Here is a 19,745-nt window from a genome sequence, read left to right on the forward strand (position 1 = left end):
GAAGATAACCTGCGAATTTTCAAGTGCGCGGAGGATATTGCGACGACCTACCCTGAACTGGTATGCATAGGAAGCTATCCACAAGCGATGAAGTCGCAGAAGGTGCCTTTCGAACTAACTGACAAGACCGTCATACGAAAATCACCTTATAACATGTCAAGAGAATGCAAGATATGGTTGAAGAAAGAATTGCAGGAGATGCTAGACGCCGATATAATCCGGCCTTCGGTGTCACCCTTCGCCTGTGCCATAACTCTTGCGCTGAAAGAAGATAGAACTTTCAGACTGTGCTCAGATTAGAGGGTTCTCAATCGCCAGACAGAACTTATACCATTTCCCATGCCGAAGATAGACACGATTATAGATGAGACAGGTGGTTGGCGGAGTTTTTCACGCATTGACTTGTGCAAAGGTTTCTGGCAGATCCCGCTAACCGAAGAAACAAAAATGCACACTGCTTTTATCACGCCTTTTAATCTGTACGAGTATAACCGGCTTCCTTTCGGCTGTAAAAACTCGCCAGCAGGGTTCCAGAAGATTATGAATGAAGTCCTGAAGCCTTTCCTAGGTGTCTTTTGTAACGTGTACATAGAATATATTATCGTCTTCTCGAAAACAGAAGCTGAGCATCAGGAACACCTGTCTCAGATATTAAATGCCTTGAGCTTGGCACAACTCATGGTTAGTTTTAAGAAAAGTGCATTCTTTCAAAGAAAAGTTGTGTTTCTTGGAAGAGTCTTTGATCGGACTACCAAAAGCACGAAACAAGAGTCCGTCAAGAGAATATCCCAAATGGTGAAAGCATATGACGTCCACTCATTGCGTGTGTTTTTGGGATTAGCAGGACATTTCAGACCTTTCATAAAAGGCTTTGCCATAAAAACAAGATGCCTCACGTGCCTATCGCAGAAAGAAGTTCCATTTGAGTGGGATGAGGAATGTGAGAGAGTCTACTGTGATCTGGTGCACAGAATTTCTGCTGACCCTATTCTACGCATACCAGATTTCACTTTACCCTTTGGACTGAATACCAACACCTCACATTATGGAACAGGTGCAGTCTTGTACCAGAAATGTCCAGAAGCATCCGGCCGAGAAAAGCAACATGTAGTAGGCTACTACAGCTACACCCTCAAGCCACCTGAAGTCAACTACACTACTGAAAAGGAAGCTCTTGCTGTCCTTAAAGCAATTCAGTACTTCCGTACGTACCTAGAAGGTGCGAAGTTTACTTTGTTCACGGATCACCAGGCACTCACTCATCTCTTGAATATGACCCAACCTAAGGGACGTATCGCCAGATGGGTGAACTACATGCAGCAGTTTGATTTCACCATCTCCCACAGACCTGGACCCCTTTTGAATGATGCAGATGCATTGTCTAGACTGATGATACAGGCCAACAAAGAACAATCGGAAGAAATCAATGAAGTAAAATTGTGGGAAGGCACTGAACAATTAATTTTTATGGAAGGTCGCTATCAAGTCCCGCTAACACTGGTTTCCAGGGTGCTTTATTTGTTTCACGATAGCCCAGAATCTGGAGGACACGACGGATTTCGGCGCACCTACAACAAGCTAGTCAAGAGATTTACGTGGCCTCACATGAAAGAAGACGTCATTCAATACGTTCGTTTATGCCACATTTGGCAAGTAAACAAAGTGAAATATAGGCAGCCTACGGACGCCATGATAATACCTTTCCACTCGAACGTGCCTTTTAAAGTTATACACCTGGATTTTGCCGGGCTAAATAAGAAACGAGAAGGAGTCCGAAAAACGCAAGCTTTTCTTCTGGCCATAGATGAGTGCACTAGGATGGTCGCGGCACGGGCAGGAAAGAAGATGCGAATAGTGTCATCGCCCTCCTCCAACGGGATATGTTTAGGACAACCATGGACGATCGTATGTGACAACGGTCTAGCGTTCAAGAGTGAAAAACTAGCAAGATGGGCTCGAGACCACAATACATATATCAATCAAATTCTGTGCGCCATACCATCTCGCGGCGAATGGGCTTGCAGAGCGTGCTATACGAGATGTGAAACAATACATCAGGATGTACGATAGTTTCCCTGGAGGATGGAAATGCTCTTTAGAAGCAGCTGTAAGACATCACAATCGCTCCTACACCAGTGGCTTGGGATGCAGCCCGCAGTTCGCTTGTTTAGGAGAGACGCCTATTCTTCAGGCGGACCGTGAACCGGGGCTGTTAGAAAATCTCAAGATCGTCGAAGAGAGAAAACAAAAATCGCAGGAGGAGAAGTACCGTAAACGAATGAAAGAAATTCAGAGAAGAGACATTGCCCAGATATCCCAGACATTCAAGTCACCGACCTCATTCTAGTTAAGAAAGGAGTAAGTGAATCCAGTGCCTAATTGTATGGTCCTTACTCTGTGACAAAGACAGCTACTCAGAAAGGAATATTGAAGACTATGTTGTACATTGGTGAACGGGGCTCAGTTGAATGTGCTTAGATTGGAAGCGTTTTCAAGTATTACCCCAGGAGGGGTTAGCAAAAGAAACCTGGAAGGGTGAAGCGGTATGAGCCTTCGAATAGAAGATGAAGAAGTGCGGGAACAGGGGATAAGAAAAGAGAAGGAGGAAGTGAGAATAAAATGTAGACGAGATGGACGCCAGTTCCACAGCAATGCTTCACGTCTACTGTGACCTTTAACTAGGAACGCTACAAGGAACGTGCACAATCAGTGCATTTTACCAGTGCTGACGTTTGGGGCAGAGACTTGGAGAATGACAAAGAAGCTTGAGAACAAGTTAAAGACGGCGCAAATGGCGATCGAACGAAGACTGCTAGGCAGAACGTTAAGAGACAGAAAGAGTGGTTTGGGATCAGAGAGTTAACGCGTATAGACGATATTCTAATTGACATCAAGAGAAAGAAATGGCGCCAGGCAGGTCATGTAATGTGCCGCTTAGGTAACCGTTGGGCCATTAGGGTTACAGAATGGGTACGAAGGGAACCGCAAACGAGGACGATAGAAGACTAGGTGGAGAGATGAAATCGGGAAGTTCGCGCGCGCTAGTTGGAATCGGTTGGCGCAAGACAGTGGCAATTGGAGATCGCAGGGATAGGCCTTCGTCCTGCAGTGGACATAAAACAGGCTGATTATGATGATGAAGAAAATGATTATGATGATTGCCGTCATCTGGGGTTACGTATCATAAATCCCGGCAGTCGAAGACGCCAGAGTTTTATAACCTTCAGCAATAAGCCGTTTAAGAGTTCGAAACTTGAAAAGCACTGGAGACATTGAGCACGTATATCCGCCCTACCAAATTCCTGGGTTACTGGTGCAGAATACTTGGTACGAAAAGGGACCATAAGCATGTAGGTGGTGCCAGTAACTCGTTTAAGCAGAATGCATCGGGCGGCGCCAATTGAGCGCCTAAGGAGCCGGCCATTGCACTCTAAAAAATGGAGAAAAGTTCAAGGTTAAGGACGGCAGAAGAAGTGATACTAAAGGGACACTAAAGGTTAATATTAAGTCAACGTGGACTCTTGAAATACTCTCCCAGAAACCACGAAACGCTTGTTTCATGCGAAGAAGAGACTTATTTTAAGAGAAAATGTGTTCTGAAGCGTCCGCGTACCTCTAGCGCAGTTCAAATCACTCGCCCTCCGATCGAGGAGTGGCGGCGTCATGGTCTCATAGTGACGTTGCGCGGTCGATGAGTAAAACGCAAACATGCGGCCAGAAACAGAGCCAAGGCAGAGCCGACAGCAGTGTTAAAGCGGAACCATGGTGGCTTGTGGAAGGGAAGGCGCGCGACAATAAGCTGGTTCTTTATTTTATGACGCCAACTTTGACGCTCGTTGCAATGGACGACCCTGACAACGACACATTGGCTCGCGATACTGGGCTCGATTTCAGCGATTTAAGCACTGATGAACGTAACCTGCTGCTGAGGGCTCGCGCTGCCGGCGTCGTTGCGTCCTACTAGGACGGCAACTGTATGTCATGGCTGTACATATTCGCACATTTGTAGCTTTTCCTTCGTGAAAACCAAATGCCGCACTCACCGCCCCGGAATCGACCTGCAGTTCTTGCGCTTCGGAGAATGCAGACAAGACCGATGGAACAGCGCTACGGGAAAGCATTGCTTTGAAAGGCACCTCACACGACTTCAGTAAGTCGGCGTTGAACTCGTAATCCTCTCGACGAAAGTGCAGCGAGCGCACTATGTGATTTTTCGGCTCTTTGCCAACGCGCTGTGGCAGAGGTACGGCACTTAACCACTTCGAACGGAGAGGTTCACCCGTTGGCATACAGTGATAAGCAACGTTGGATTCGCCGCTGCAACTGCCCTTGGCCAAGTTCCGCGGACCGTTCACGCACCCCACCACACTACATGGACGTGGCATTCTCGCTGCTTGTTCCAAATGTAAGTTTCGCGAGCGAGCAGAACCAGCGCAGCACGACGCGATAACGACACAACTGAAACACCAAAGCGCGCGCGGCGCATAGTCGAGCGAAAACGAAACCTTTCGACCACCCATGCTACTGAAGGGTAACGTCAAAATGTTATTTTTTTCTTAGAATCGAGCAGAAGTAGACAAGTAGCATTTTCTTCCGTCTTATAACCTAATGAAATGTTTTTTTAATACGAGTAGTTGAGTACTAGTGACATAAATTATGATGAGGAGTGCCTTCGTCATCGGGCTAGTACCGGAATGTCGCTGGGGGGTCTCAAATCGTGTCATGCATTTACCTCAATTTCTCGGTTACTAAAGCTCTGTTCGCGATTATATTGACGCCTTGGACGTTCTAGAGAATTGTTTTATCACTTTAACTTAACTTCATCGTAAACTTTAGTGCCCCTTTATGAGCGTAACCAGAGCAAAGTCAGTGTAGGAAAAATGCAGGATGGCGAAGAGACTGGTCATTGTAGAAAACGGCAAAAATAAGAACCGTGTGGGAACCGCTAACAATAAACGCGGCTGTATACAGATGTCTGTCACAGCGCACGTGACACCTTCAGCGACAAGCATGGCTCGTGTCGCAACAGTTGCAAGGATGTCGCACTTGACCGCAAAACCGAGACTGACGGCAAATACGCATGCGCCCTAATGACACAATGTGCTGACAGGAACGCCATCGACGTGAACGTCAAGGGTGTTTGCCTGCTTGAGCAAACCATTCAAGGGAAGAGTCGACGAGATAGCCCAGCCTCCGCAAGTTGGAAGCCGCATTTTAAGTTGAGGAGCAACAATATTTTCAGAAAGAGCAACGATGCGTATGTGATCAAGATTGCTGGCGGTTAGGAAAGACATTGAAGCGTAGAAAGGTTGCGCCGTGGTTATAGAGTATTAAGGGCATGGTGGGGATCACAATGAAAAGTGCTTATGGAACCGCGGGGAAGGGGAGGGGGGAGATTGTCCAGATCCCACGCACTGTGGGAGCTGATGTAAGCGAAGCCTTCTGTGCTTTTTATTTCTTCAACCTTTAGTCTCACATGCGACTGCTGAGTGGACTTCAAACGTTACCTTGCGTGTACCACTCCTATTTGCGTAGTAAACTAAAGACACAGGGGGAGCTGTTTGCTTGGGGCGTTGTTACGCGCCATGCTTCATAAAATTTGACAGGGTTCAGCATTTTCATTGCCTGACATAGCACATCGCGTCGAGGCTGAAGCAATAAACTTTATTTGAATTATGAGGCTGTACGTGACCAAAGCCACAATCAGATTATGAGGCACGCCACAGTGGCGGACTCCGGAATAATTTTGACACGTTCGTTAACGTGTCCCTAAATAAAAGTGCAAGGGCGCTTTTTATTTCGCTCTCGTTCAAATGCGGCTTCCGCGGTACGAGATCGAACCCGCGACCTCGAGCAATGGCATAGCCGCAAAGCTACCGCGGCGGGCACAGAAGTGTTAATTTGACATTTTAATGCTTCCGTATGTCCGCGTAGACCACAAGGTGCGCTTCAATGCGGCTTTGCTTACGCATGTCCTGCGTAAGCTGTCCGCTTGACAAATTTTCATGGTGTTGAGCCTTCAGAAATAACGGAACGCACCGTACAGCGCCTCACTTGAACTTTCATTCATCTCGTTTGCCGCAACGGCTGTTTCCTTGCCTCCTTACGTCATTTTCGCATCCTCCCCCCTTGCATGAGAACTGCGAGCGAAGAGTCACAAGTCTGGTAATCACTCTTTTACGATTGAGTCGGTTCTGCCCATCCTCTGCCTCCTCCCCTTCTCGTGTCTACCACCCTACCTAGCTTCACTCTCGACTTGCAAGTTCGTAGAAAGGTAAGCGCTAAAATTTCTGCAATGCTTTCGCGGTTGTCACGGATATATACAGCAGCTTACAAGAGGCTAATGTGGCGAAGCCCAGGGAGCTCCAGAGGGCATTGTGCCCATTCAGCGCAACGAAAAGGTCCTAACGAGTTTCTCGCGTCGCCTTTCCTCTCTGCCACGCTCCGGTCATGTATGCACACGCTGTGACCCCCTCTCACCCCCACCCCCGATGTGTTGTGGCAAGCAGCAACAGCAGCAGTACCAGTGGGGAAGTCGAAGGAAGAGGGAAAAAGCTTTCTTATAAAATGAGCTCAGCGGCGGAGAGGTCTATGGGCAGCGGCAGTCGCAATGGCTGTGATCAACAGAAGAGCAACGAACACAATTGGGCCTGTCGTCAACTGTGAGCCACAGAGATATAATTTTCCAGCAAGAAGTATGGTGGCCAAAGCTTCCATCTCTCTATCGCTCACACTTACATTTCATTGCGACCCAGCGTGTGTGCCTTTTACAGCATTATTTGTTTTCCAGTGCCTAGGAAATCATGAGTTCGACGACGGACCGGAGGGACTGGCTCCATTTCTTCGGAAAATGAAAGAAGCTAACATTAGGGTTCTGGGGACGAACCTTGACACATCTGCTGAGCCGAGCTTCCGGGATATCTCGCTGCCGAGGTCCACAGTGTACAATATCGAAGGACGCCAGGTTGCTTTTCTGGGTGTGGTTACAACGGAAACCATAACAATCGCCAAACCAGGTAAGCATCGCCTGTTCAGCATTATTAGCCCGCACTAAGAAAGTGACTTCTGTGGAAATTCGCAACATCGAGGAAGATATGCAAACCAACTGCGTCCTCTTTTTGAAATACCTCGCATCTTTCTTTTGTCGCTCCTGATTTCTTTAAGCTGCGTATGAAATTTAGGTTTGCATTTCAATAAACGTACGTTCGTCTTGTTGAGTTCATATCCAACACACTTGACTTTTCAACTTGGATAATGCACCTTTATAATTAAACCACTGAATAACGTACGTGTTCTTACAGGCCTGTATCTGCTATAGACGCCCGAGCAAGGACTACTTTGCAAAGGAAAGCAGTGACGCGAGTGCGTTGTTTACTTTTACTGGCTAACAACTGTTACAATGTTATCGCTACTCGCAGGATCCACCTACATGTATCTGAACTTTTCAAAGTGGTGTCGCCTATTTTATAGCGAAATAATCTTCTCTAGTCAAATTGCGTGTGCGACGCGAATAGTGGTCGGCATTCTGGAACACATACGATCACCAGCGATTACAATAGAGTATGCGGTGAGTCATGGAGAGCAGACGCACTGGACCCGCAGATTTGATTTAGACGATCGACAGCAGCCGTTTGCCAAAATGTTATTGAGTTGTGTTTGATTTTCCTTTCTCGGCAAACGTTCGTTTAATAAAGGGTTCAGTTCTCAACGAGCACTTTTTCTATTGTGGGGTTCTGGCCAAATAATTACTATAACGTAAGCGTGTGACGTCCTGTGCTAATTTCTGGGTCAAGACTGCGCTATAAAGGTAGTTTCGTAGATAATGTGATTGTACGCCACGTCCGACATGTTTGGGCGCTCGTACGCGCCTTCGGCTGAGTCCCACACTGACATATAAATGGGAACTCTAGTCCCAGAAAATGTTCAACGTTCACTCTACGTCATTCCTAAGCCTAGTGTTGTGCGACTTGTGAAAACTACAAGAAGCACAATGGGAGAGCGCTTGTGAAAAGAACGGACGGCAGCTAAGGTGCGTTGTTCTTGTGGCTCCTAAAAAGAATGGCAATTCACATGAGCCCCGCTCGACGTCCAAACACTACCCATAGCGTAACATAGAATAAGCTATCAGTCTGTGCCTTTGAGAAAATTGTATTTTTTGCGCATAGGGGGCAACCGTTTGAAGCACCTATGTAGTGCACACGTTATAAATTCAATATTCGAATGAAATTAAACTGTATGGCTTCACTTGACAAAAGAACGATCTCATTATGAAGCACGCCATAGTGGTGGGCTCGAAAGTACTTTCTGTCTCTGCGGCTTCCTTAACATGTACCCCGTGCGTGGGCCACGATCGTTTTTTGCATCGGAATGCAGCCGCGCTGTCGGCATTGAACACGTGACCTCGAGCTCGGCAGCGGAATGGCATATAGCCACTGGACGAATGCGGCAAGTACGTATAAAACAATTATTCAAACTTATCGTCAAGAACATCGGCAGTCAGACTCTGTCAGCGAATGTAGCCCGTGTACAGTGCCAACCTGAAATTCCGCCAATATACTATTGCTACGTGGAAACACGTCTTTGCTGACACAGCAACGCTACACTACGGGTATTAGTCGGAATTTGCAGTAAAGTAAGAAAATGCGCGCCAGCTTCTTTCTGCCAATGGAGCGTGTTACCATAAGCGCATGTCTAATAGAACCGTTTCAAAGGCTGATGGGCTTCTGAGTTTGCGCCCTGAAAGGGCAAATATATGGCCGCCATGAAGCTGTGTTGCTGCGATTTGCATTCTTCTATGTTGCTGCACTAAAGCACGGCGCTCTGAATGGACTAGTCGAATGCGTTCTGATCACTTGATTTCGACTAGTCGAATGTACCGTTGGTGCGCATTAAAGTTGGTTTACGTGTTTGGATCTCACCCCCACCGTAATACGGCCGTCGTGGCCACTTCGTGCTCCCCGTCGTCGGAAATTTATTCAGCGACTGCACTTGTATTCAATCCGAATGGTTACAATAATTTTCAAGAATATTCTCCCCATTTAAAACGGCCCATTTAAGCGCTCGAATTGCGAGGCCGGCAACATCTTGTTCCGGGCCCGTCCCGGCTACACCGATGCCACTAAAACTGAGCAGCATTGCATTGCTGCGAGACAGGGAGTCGATGAGGCGTAGCACGGCCATATGCTGGCGCCCCCTTTGATTAAAATTGTCCGCCTGCCTTGAGCGAGGCAGTAATCTTGCGATGGTGTACGGTTTATCTCATTTGCCTCACCTTAATATAAAGTTACAGTGACGTTTCACTTCGTGAACGTGGGCGACACACAAGCTTATGGGTGCTATAGCGCAGACGACGCTCTCGGCCCTTGGTGCGCCTACACTGTCCGCATCGCAGATTGTATTCAAGACGGGGCTCACGCGGCCGCGCCATACTCAACAGTCCTCGCAGTAGAAGACCCCGTTCTAAGCATTCCCGTACTATATAATTTACCTAGCATGGTGCCTTCGAGCACGGGCAAACATGAACACTTCACACTGAATGACTGCAGACACGCGCTGTCAGAAATGCTGCCTGGAGGAATCACGCAACAGCAGTGAGCGAAGTGACCTCTGTGCTGTCTATCAAGGCAAACTGATCGGTGAGAACACAGTGCACTAAAAGGCACGAGCCGTCGGGCCACCTATACCGTTCCCCCAAAGCAGATCGCTTTCAAGACAAATATCGCGCAACCACGCAGTGCGACAGTAGGATGCCACCACTGGCATCCAAGGTAGTACCGTTCAGTTCAGCATGGTAGCACAGTGACAAGGAGAGCGTTGGAAAGGAAAAAAGAAACCGAAAAGCTGGTGGGAACATGAACATACGAGAAGCGATCGCCGAATGACCGAAAGCATCCCCAGAAAACAGGCAGGCAAATAGGGCGCAGTTATCGCAGGATGAAGCAACCACAAAACGAGAAAGATACCGGGAGAAAAAAATCTATGGTTCAAACACTCGTTCAAGCATAGATAAACGGTGAAAGTCAACATTGGTTGTCCGAAATAAGGGAGGAAAACAATGCCGCACCTAGAATATTTGAGAACCACATCAACATATGAGGCCGGAACTCTGGAACAACAGAACAACACATGCTAGAAAAAGATGGAAACAAATGTGAAGAGTACACTGCATTAAATTACATCCAAAAAATAACAGCCGATTATGTCGAAAGCAATGACGACGCTGTATTTGAGGGAAAAAAGAGCACGAAAGAGAACCAGATGGAAAAGGAGCTGATGCTGGCAAATTTCATTTGGAGGAAAGCCGAAGAGAAAATTCCGAAGCGCACAGCCACAGGGCTAGAGGAGGTTCCCGTTAGGCTGATTAATGAACTAGGTCTAAAATGTAAGGAAGCTATGGTGAAAGCACAAGCAAAAAGCTAAAAAAGCTAGACGAATACCAGACAGTTGGCAGGAATGTAGAATTAATTTATTTTATAAAGGTAAGGGGTAGAAAGATAGAATTCACTCATATAGATCGTTGACCATTACTTCCGCAATATACAGGTTAGCAATGCAGGGAATTAAATTAAAGTCGCAGGCATGGGCAGAGAATAATAGCATTATGGAAGAACTTCAAAATGGCTTCATAATAGGTAGGTGTCTGCATGATAATGTATTTGTCGTTACTCAGTGCATTGAAATATCCAGAGTAGAATGGAGACCGTTATATGTGGCCTTTTTAGACATTGCAGAAGCGTATGACAACGTAGACAGCAATATTTTGTGGAATATCCTAGAAGGGGAAGGCTCGCGTGACGATTGTATACAGATTTAAAGGCAGATTTACCTAGAAAATAGCGTTTGCGTTGAATGGAAAGAGACGAGGACCGAGGAGAAAGTTGATATCAACAAGGCACTGAGGTAGGGGTGCCCTTTATTCCCACAGCTTTTTATAAGGTACAGGGTGGCCCATTATGAAAGGGAACATGAGCGCATGGCCCGTGCTCTGCGGAGGCTGCTTGGAGCGCCAGCAAGTGGCAGCAAGGAGAAGCGCGTCCGCTTGTGGCGTCACCTGTTGGCGGCTAGAATAACCAGGCATGGCCGATAGGCAAGCACCTGCTAGAATTAGCTGGAACGCCTCCCCCCCCCCCCCTCCCGCCCCTCGCATGACTGTTGCGCAAGGAGCGGGGCCTGCAGCGCAATGTCTGCTGCTAACAAATCACGTTGGCTACGCAAGCGCCGACGAAGACAAAAAAACAAAAACAAAGGAATATTGGAGCTTTCTTTATCAGGCGAAATATTGTCACTTCGTAGTGGTGGTAAAGAAGTCAGCAACACTGTGAATGATGGAACTAGCGTTTTATTCGGCGAACCTGTGCCCTCAAAAGCAAGTTACGCTCAAAGAACGATAATAGAGGCAAATAGAGTCGGCGATCATCGAAGGTCTGATGTGCCGGTCAAGTGTGTCGGCTTTTATAAATGAGCCATCGAAGGTCCCACAGTAATCGCTGGTATCCGCGTGTCTTCCTGAAAGTACTACACAAACGGTGTCGCGCACACACGTAAATCAGATTACACAAGTTTCGGTGACAACCACACAGCAGAAAGAACATCAATAATATTCTAGAAACGTCCGGTATATGCGGGCGCCACCCCGCTGACCGACATTTGTTAGACGATGAAAAGCGGTCACCCGAAAAAATAAACATGTGCACGTGTCAATGTCCCCCTCTAAATAAGTAGCATCCCGATGCTACATACCTAACAGGGGAGCAAAAAAACAACAAAACGACACTTATTAAACGGCAAAAAAAATACAGTAAGAAAAAATGAAGTCCAAAGTTCACCTATGCAAAGACTTAAAGTTCGTTGGCGCTGGTGGAACGGCTTAGGTCGCACGACATGCGCTACTTCCGGTCGTGAGCGGCGGCGCTGTGACAGCGAAATGCCGTCTGGCACGATAGTCGGGAGCGCCAACGCGTCGGATGTTTTTGTAGGGTCCGAAATAAAGGCGTCAAAGCTTCTTCCTGAGTTTTCGTAGACGCAGTGGGGTCCAAACGCAAACAGTGTCACCGGGTTGGTACTCGACGTAACATCGTCGAAAGTTGTAGTTTCAACTGTCGGTCCTCTTCGGTTTCTTGATCTGCAGGCGGGCGAGCTGTCGGGCTTCTTCGGCGCGCTGGAGATAGGTGGCGACGTCAAGATTCTCTTCGTCGGTTACGTGCGGCAGCATGGCGTCGGGTGTCGTCATTGTGTTCCTGCGGAAAATAGCTTGAACGGCGTGATCTTTGTTGTTTCTTGCACCGCTGTATTGTAAGCGAATATTACGTACGCCAGGAAGGCGTCGCATGTTTTGTGCTCGCCCTCGAAAGCTAGTTACACTCAAAGGACATCGATAGCGGCGAACATAGTCGGCGATTGTTGAAGGCCTCACCAGCCGGTCAAGCATGTCGGCCTTTTTACATGAGCCATCGAAGGTTCGAGTGATTGCTGGTGCCCGCGTGTCTTCCAAGAAGCTGTACACAATTCACGTCACACACGCAATCAGATTACACAAGCTTCGGTGGCAACAGACAGCAGAAAGAACCATCGCTAATATTCGAGAAACTTCCGATACATGCGGGCGCCTCCCCGCTGGCCAATAACATTTGTTAGGCAATGAAAATCCGTAACCCGGAAAAGATAAATATGTACACGTGTCAGTTTCAATTACACGTGTGAACGACACATGCGTAAGACCACCTTCAGTTTTACTTTCACAGCTGCAAGTTGCTTTTCACGTTGATCGTGCGTGAGTTCTTCACGCTGTCTATATATCCACTTTCTGAATGTTGGTTCCAAGAACCTCGGCCTCTTGTTTTGTTTGCAGTCACTTTCTTGCATTGCTGTTATTTATTGATGTTGGGTGTTCTTGCTCGTTTTCTTTTATTTTCGTTGTTTATTGTTGATTGTTGTAATGGCTATGCTATGAGCTTTCCCCTGTCTTATCTTTGTTTTCGCTTGTGGAGGAAGCAAGCGGGCGCATCTCGTGTAACAGTGGCGCAGAACGATTGTATAGATTTCCCGGTGGCGCATGTGAATAGATTGCCTATGTATGGGCTTCCTGTCCCTTTATGGAATTAATTGTTGGTAGTGTGCGCTCAGTCCTGTCTCTCTTGCAGCCCTTATTCATGTATATTATCGCGTATACCCTGCTGGAGTATACAAGCTGAATGAAGATACAGGCGGTTGCACTTTACGAAAACGTAAGCGGCGACGTGCGTTGCCGAGATGAACCTCGTTCTCTTCTTCAGTCCCTTGCTGCGCCACATCATGTGGCGTTACCCCCTCTTTAAAAAAATAGGAAGAAGGAAAACATACATAGACTTGACCTTAGTGTGCCGAGATAGTCTAGGACGAACACCTAGGCTATAGTCACAATCACTGTGGTGTGCGATATAGTCACAAGGCACTGATGGACGAGCAACAACAAAAACTAACCGAAGCGGCTGAAAACATCGAATATTAGGGGCTTTAGTACGGTTTCAACCGCACAACGTGCATAATCTCAGATTGCGGTTTTCGACGTCGGGGAGGCTGGCTTCCTTCAGGAAGGACTTCGTAATTCACGTCACTAATTCGCTGCAACACTCTGTAAGGTCCGAAGTAGCGACTCAGAAGCTTTTCGGATAGTCCTTTTCAGGGCACGGGAATCCAGACCTAAACTTGATCACCAGGTTGGAACTCGACATGTCGATGGCGAAGATTCTAACGGTGTGCATCGACGCTCTGTTGTTGCTTTACGTGCACTCGGGCAAGCTGACGGGCTTCTTCCGCGCGTTGCACGAAAAGTTCGGCATCTTGGGCGAGGTCGAGATGATCGATGCTGTCGCACGGCAGCATTGCTTCTAACATAGTCTGCACTTCACAGCCGTAAACGAGGTAAAACGGCGTGAAGCGTGTTGTTTCTTGCGTATTATAGGCAAACGTTACATAAGGGAGTATCTCGTCCCACGTCTTGTGCTGTACGTCTACGTATATAGACAGCATGTCAGTCATCGTTTTGTTCAGTCGTTCGGTCAAGCCGTTTGTCTGCGGATGATAGGCAGTTGTCCTTCGATTGTCGTGCAGCTGAGTTTAAAAACGTCGACAATGAGCTGTGCTGTAAAGGCTTTGCCTCGGTCTGTTATGACGTGCGATGGGGCACCATGCCGTAGGACGATGCTCTGTATGAAAAACTGGGCAACCTCAGAAGCTGTGCCTCGAGGCAGCGCCTTTGTCTCAGCATACCACGTTAAATACTCCATGGCGACGATTATACACCTGTTGCCAGAAGATGACAGTGGAAATGGGCCCAGAACATCTATGCCGACCTGGTCGAAAGGTTTGCCAGGTGGGTCAATCGGATTCAGCAATCTCGCAGGCTTCACAGCTGGCTACTTTCGGCGCTGGCATTCACAGCAGGCTTGGACGTACCGCTTAACACACTCGGCAAGTTTCGGCCAGTAGTAGGATTTGCGCCCTCTATCAAGCGTTCGCGTAAAACCCAAATAGCCAGACGGAAGTTCATGACATCCGAACAAAACTTCGGCACGGAGTTCTGCTGGAACGACCAAAAGGTAGGTCTTGTCGGTGGCAGCGCAGTTCTTCTTGTACAAGACGCCATGTCGTAAACAAAAAGATGGCAATCCTCAAGCGATATGCCGGGGAATCGATCGGTTTCGTCCTTCCAGATGTTCGAATATAGGCCGTAGTGCATCGTCTGCGCGCTGCCGTGTGGACAAATCAGTAACTCTTACGGCCCGAAGGAAAGCGCCGTCGTCCTCAATGTCGTGGTCGGTAGTGTCGATAGGGGCGCGCGAGAGTGCGTCAGCGTCTTCGTGTATGCGCCCGACTTTAACACGATGGTCACGTCGTACTCCTGCAAATGCAGATTCCAGCGTGCCAGTCGTCCAGAAGGGTCCCGGAGATTTGCAAGCCAGCATAACGAGTGATGATCAGTTACAACTTTGAATAGGCGGAGTTAAAGGTAAGGTCGAAATTTGGCCAGTGCCCATACGATGGCAAGACACTCTTTCTCCGTGGTGGTGTAGTTGGTCTCTGCACGCGATAGTGTGCGACTTGCGTAGGCGATCACTCTTTCAATACCTTCCTGCCGTTGTACAAGCACCGCACCAAGACCAACGTTACTGGCATCTGTATGAACTTCCGTGTCCTCCTCCTCGTCAAAGTGGGCCAAAACTGGTGCTGACACCAGACGCTGTCGAAGCTCGGTGAATGCAGTCTCTTGCTCTGAGGACCAGACGAACGATACATCGTCCCTCGCTAGGCGAGTCAGCGGCTCCGCCATCTTCAAAAAATTTTCGATGAGACGCCGGTAGTATGCGCAACGGGCCAGGAAGCGTCGGACACCTTTCTTGTCGGTCGATGTTGGAAACGAGGCTACAGCGGCAGTTTTCGCGGGATAGGGGCTAACGCTTTCCGCGCCGACCACGTGTCCAAGAAGCAACAGCTCCTTGTAGCCGAAACGACGCTTCTGAGGCTTAAGGGTGAGGTTAGCCGATCGGATGGCTTCGAGAACTCTACGCAGTCGTTTAAGGTGGTCGTCAAATGTCGTCGAAAAAACATCCACGTCGTCGAGGTAGACGAGGCAGCTTTGCCACTTCAGACCAGCGAGAACGGTGTCCATCATTCGCTGGAAAGTGGCTAGTGCCGAACAGAGCCCGAAAGGAAGTACTCTGAATTCGTAAAGGCCATCTGGAGTGACGAAAGCAGTTTTTCGAGGTATCGTTCATCGACCTCAATTTGCCAGTAACCGCTCTTTAGATCGAGAGACGAAAAATACTTAGCTAGCTGCAACCTGTCTAAAAAGTCATCGATACGCGGTAGTGGGTAAACGTGCTTCTTGGTAACATCGTTTAGGCGTCGACAATCAACACAGAAACGAAGCGTTCCGTCTTTTCTCTTGACTATAACGACCGGGGAGGACCACGGACTGTGCGAAGGCTGAATGACACCATCATCTAGCAGCTCCTTGACTTGGGCTTGGATTGCCTCAAGTTCTTTCGGCGAGACACGATAAGGCTGTTGTTTGATGGGACGTGCGTCGACGGATGTCGTTATTCGGTGCTTCGTGATTGGCGTTTGGCCCATCTTAGTAGCCCGAGCGAAGCACGCGCAGAAATCGTTGAAGAGTTGCTGCAGTGCGCTCTTTTGGTCGTCCGCAAGCTCGGAGTTCACATCGATGTCTCTGAACGAACCGTCGTTTGTGTCCACTTCAGAAGCAAAGCTTTCGACGATGTCCGTTGATGGTTCGGCGTAGGCGATGACAGTGCCACGAAAAATGTGCAGATGCTCAAAGGTGAAGTTGGTAACGAGGACCGTTGTCTGGCTATCACGAAGTTCCACAAGGCTTCGCGCTACACAATACCTTGTGCCAGCAACATATAACCGTTGCCTTCTACAATGGCTCCAAAGTCTTGTAGCTCGTCGGACTTGACCGGAGCCATAACACTCGCATGCGGCGGTATCGCGATGCTCTCGTCCGAAACGCGAAGTGCGGATCTGTGTCAAATGGCGTCGGTCTGTGTTGCCCTTTGTGTCGAGAAAGTGATGCAGCGCTCGAGGAGGTCAATAATGGCGCCATATTCCCGGAGAAAGTTCATCCCAAGAATTAAATCGCGGGAACACTCGCGTACACCCAGACAAGTGGCGAGAAAAGCAGCACCGCGAATTTCTACTCTGGCCGTGCATAGGCCAAGCGGTGTGACGACGAGGCCACCTGCCGTACGAAATGGTGCCCCGTTCCAGGGCAACGTAACTTTTTTTCAGAACGCTCCCCAGTTTAAGAATAGAGTAATCTGCACCGGTATCTACAAGTGCACTCATTTTTCTGCCGTCGATCAACACAGGTATGTCCAGTGAAATCTTGTTCGCGGAAACTGGTTCTGACGTCATCATGCTTTCGTTGTTCTGCGGTCGGCGCGATACGAGGTCTTGAGCGCGTCGAGATCAGCAGCCCCGGTTGCTGACGTCAGTTTTCCCGGCGTGGACTTGGTGATCGCCCTTGCGTCGTCCTCGAGGTGGTATCGCGAGCAGGGGAATAACGGCGCGGTGAGGGTGAGCGTGACTGCCGCTGCGATGGGCTCGGCCTGCGCTACGGTTCGAGGAATTCTGCGATGTCGGGTGGCCTTTGGCCGAACCTAGGTCGAGGTGAATCGATAGAAAAACACCGCAGTCCGAGTCGTCGGTAGGGGCACTCCCGATACACATGACTAGCTTCGCCGCAGTGGTAGCACAGCGGTCGTCAATCGGGTGCTCGTCAAACCTCTGATTTCCTTTCGGGTGTTCGGCGATCGTCGAAGTACAGCAGCGGAGCTGTCGGAGAAGCTTGCGCCGATTGCAACGCGACTGGCGGCGCCTCATAAGTAGGTGCGAAAGCTTGGACGGGGCTCAGTAATGTTTGTGCGTAAGTCTTGCGCCGGGATTCGATTGGCAGAGGTGATGCTTCACTGCTGGAAAGAGATGCCTGCAGTGCCTGCTGTACTTCGTTGCGTACGACGCTGGCGAGGGAGCTGACTGGAGGTGGCGACGTACCGTGGTGCTTCTGCAGCTCGTCGCGAACCACTGAGCGAATCAGCTCGCAAAGCAAGGCGATGTCGCACCCGAAGCGTACCGGCGTATCCGGAGTGCAGCCGGAATTCACTTGTCGGTTGTACAAGTTCGACCATTGCTGAAGGGTCTTCTCCATCGCGGTGGCTTCGGTGAGGAACTCCGCAACAGTCTTGGGCGTATTCCGAACAAGCCCGCCAAAGAGCTGCTCCTTTACGCCTCTCATCAGATGACGCCACTTTTTCTCTTCCGACATGCTCGGATGGGCACGCTGAAAGAGACGCGTCATGTCCTCCACGTACATCGTGAGGCTCTCGTTGGGCTTTTGAACGCGTGGCTGAAGGGCTCGCACCGCTTTTTCCCGACTATCTAGGCTGGAGTAAGTCTCCAGTAGCTTGCGCTGGAACTCAGGCAAGGATGACAGGGCACTTTCGCGGTTCATAAACCACATGCGAGCACCATCCTGGAGGCTGAAGTAGACGTCCCTGAGTTTGGCGTTGTTGTCCCACTCGTTAAACGCAGCCACGCACTCGAACTCCGCCAGCCAGTCTTCCACGTCTTCAAATGTGTCGCCATGAAAAGCCGTCGGCACTTGGGGGTTTAGCAGTGTTAGGTAAGTCGGTGTCACCCGTTCCGTAGAAGTCGCAGTGGTCGGAGTCATCACTTTTTCTTGGAGGTTTCCAAATTCTGGGGCGAGGCCTCGGATTCGCCGGCTTGTGCGCTAAACTGCAGTCAACTCCAACTGTTGGGCGAGGTTCTTGCTGCCCAGTGGGGTCTCCTGCATAAGTCGAGCGTGCCCAGCACCTCCACCAAATTGTCGCGTATACCTTGCTGGAGTATACAAGCTTAATGAAGATACAGGCGGTTGCACTTTACGAAAACGTAAGCGGCGACGTGCGATGCCTAGACGAACCTCGTTCTCCTCTTCTTCAGTCCCTTGCTGCGCCACACCACGTGGCAATATTACGCCGTGCGTTAAATGGTCAGTGTGAGGCAACAGTTCTACAAAGACGTGCTTGTGCATGTATTCAAATTGCAAGCGCAATTTCCTCTTCTGTTGCTGCATGACGAATGAACCCTACTTGCATAAAAAGCCTATATTTTAAAGCATTTGATAAAAAATTGTTCACGTGGCGTTTATTTTTCAGTTCAGTTCTGGGTTTGTTGTTGCACAAAAATAAGGTTACAAAAGTATATTATGCATCTTACAAGCAGGCGTCAAAGAGCCAACAGACGATAGAGGGGACCTCCAGTTACTAATAGCTAGAAAACAAAAATACATGCACAACTACATAAGAATATAACTATAAATAGCGTATTGTTTATGTCACAAGTGAGCGCTGGTACACAATGAACAGATTTTATTGATGAAAGACAAATTATGAAAAACAGCACTCGGTGCGATATTTAGAGTACAATACTTTATAGAGGTTAGATCAGAATATGTAAGAATCAGATGTCCCTTATATGAGATTTTATAGCCGCAGTAATGTTGTTGAAAAATTGGTAGCAAGTTTGCCAAAATTGCTGCAGGGTTTTTGTAAAAAGCAGCATTTGTTAGAAGCAAATCGGCTGAACAGGGAATGAAGAAACCAGCTGTTAGTACATAAAAAAATCGAAGCATTGGGCAAAGAGGCTTATATTAGGCAATCCAAGGGAATGTTAATATCGGTTTTGGACAGATAAAGTACGGTGAGAACTCAGCAATAAAGATTCATCTGACGTGTAGCTGCTGTGTGATAATGTGAATTGCCTGGTTTTGGGTATGTTGCAGTCTGAATAAATGTGTGGAATACGTCTTTTCCTATGACGATGTGCAATCGTTAATGTACATCCGTGATAAAAAGTACACGCAGCACGGGAGCGCGTGCAAAATGGCATTGTTACGCCACCTTCTGGCGCTGTGCGCGCTGTCGAGACTCGAGCAGGGGTGACAGTGGCCATGTGCATCTCATCATACCTACCCGTGTGTCATGTTGCCTTTCCTATACTCGCGGCCAACTTTTCTTGGCTATGAAGCGAAAGCTAGGGGTGCAGAGTTTCTGCATATGACTATATTCGTACGCAAAGTAGTCCGGGCGCGCTCGGTACCGGTTTCGGTTTCGTCAAACTCGCACAACCTCTTTACTTTAGTCAAGACAGATACAATTAACTGTAAGTGAATCAATGTTTATTCG

At 48.4% G+C, this 19,745-nt stretch overlaps 1 protein-coding gene across 1 annotated transcript in view; it reads left to right on the forward strand.

Annotated features, from left to right (window-relative positions):
* Positions 1-19,745, forward strand: part of LOC142583203 (protein 5NUC-like) — a 162,329-nt gene that overhangs the window by 49,543 nt on the left and 93,041 nt on the right. The window contains exon 3 of the mRNA XM_075693561.1: positions 6,791-7,016. Within this exon, the coding sequence (XP_075549676.1) occupies positions 6,791-7,016 (226 nt within the window). The remainder of the gene's footprint in view (positions 1-6,790; positions 7,017-19,745) is intronic.

Source organism: Dermacentor variabilis, chromosome 1 (assembly GCF_050947875.1).
Source record: "Dermacentor variabilis isolate Ectoservices chromosome 1, ASM5094787v1, whole genome shotgun sequence".
Classification (NCBI taxonomy): domain Eukaryota; kingdom Metazoa; phylum Arthropoda; class Arachnida; order Ixodida; family Ixodidae; genus Dermacentor; species Dermacentor variabilis.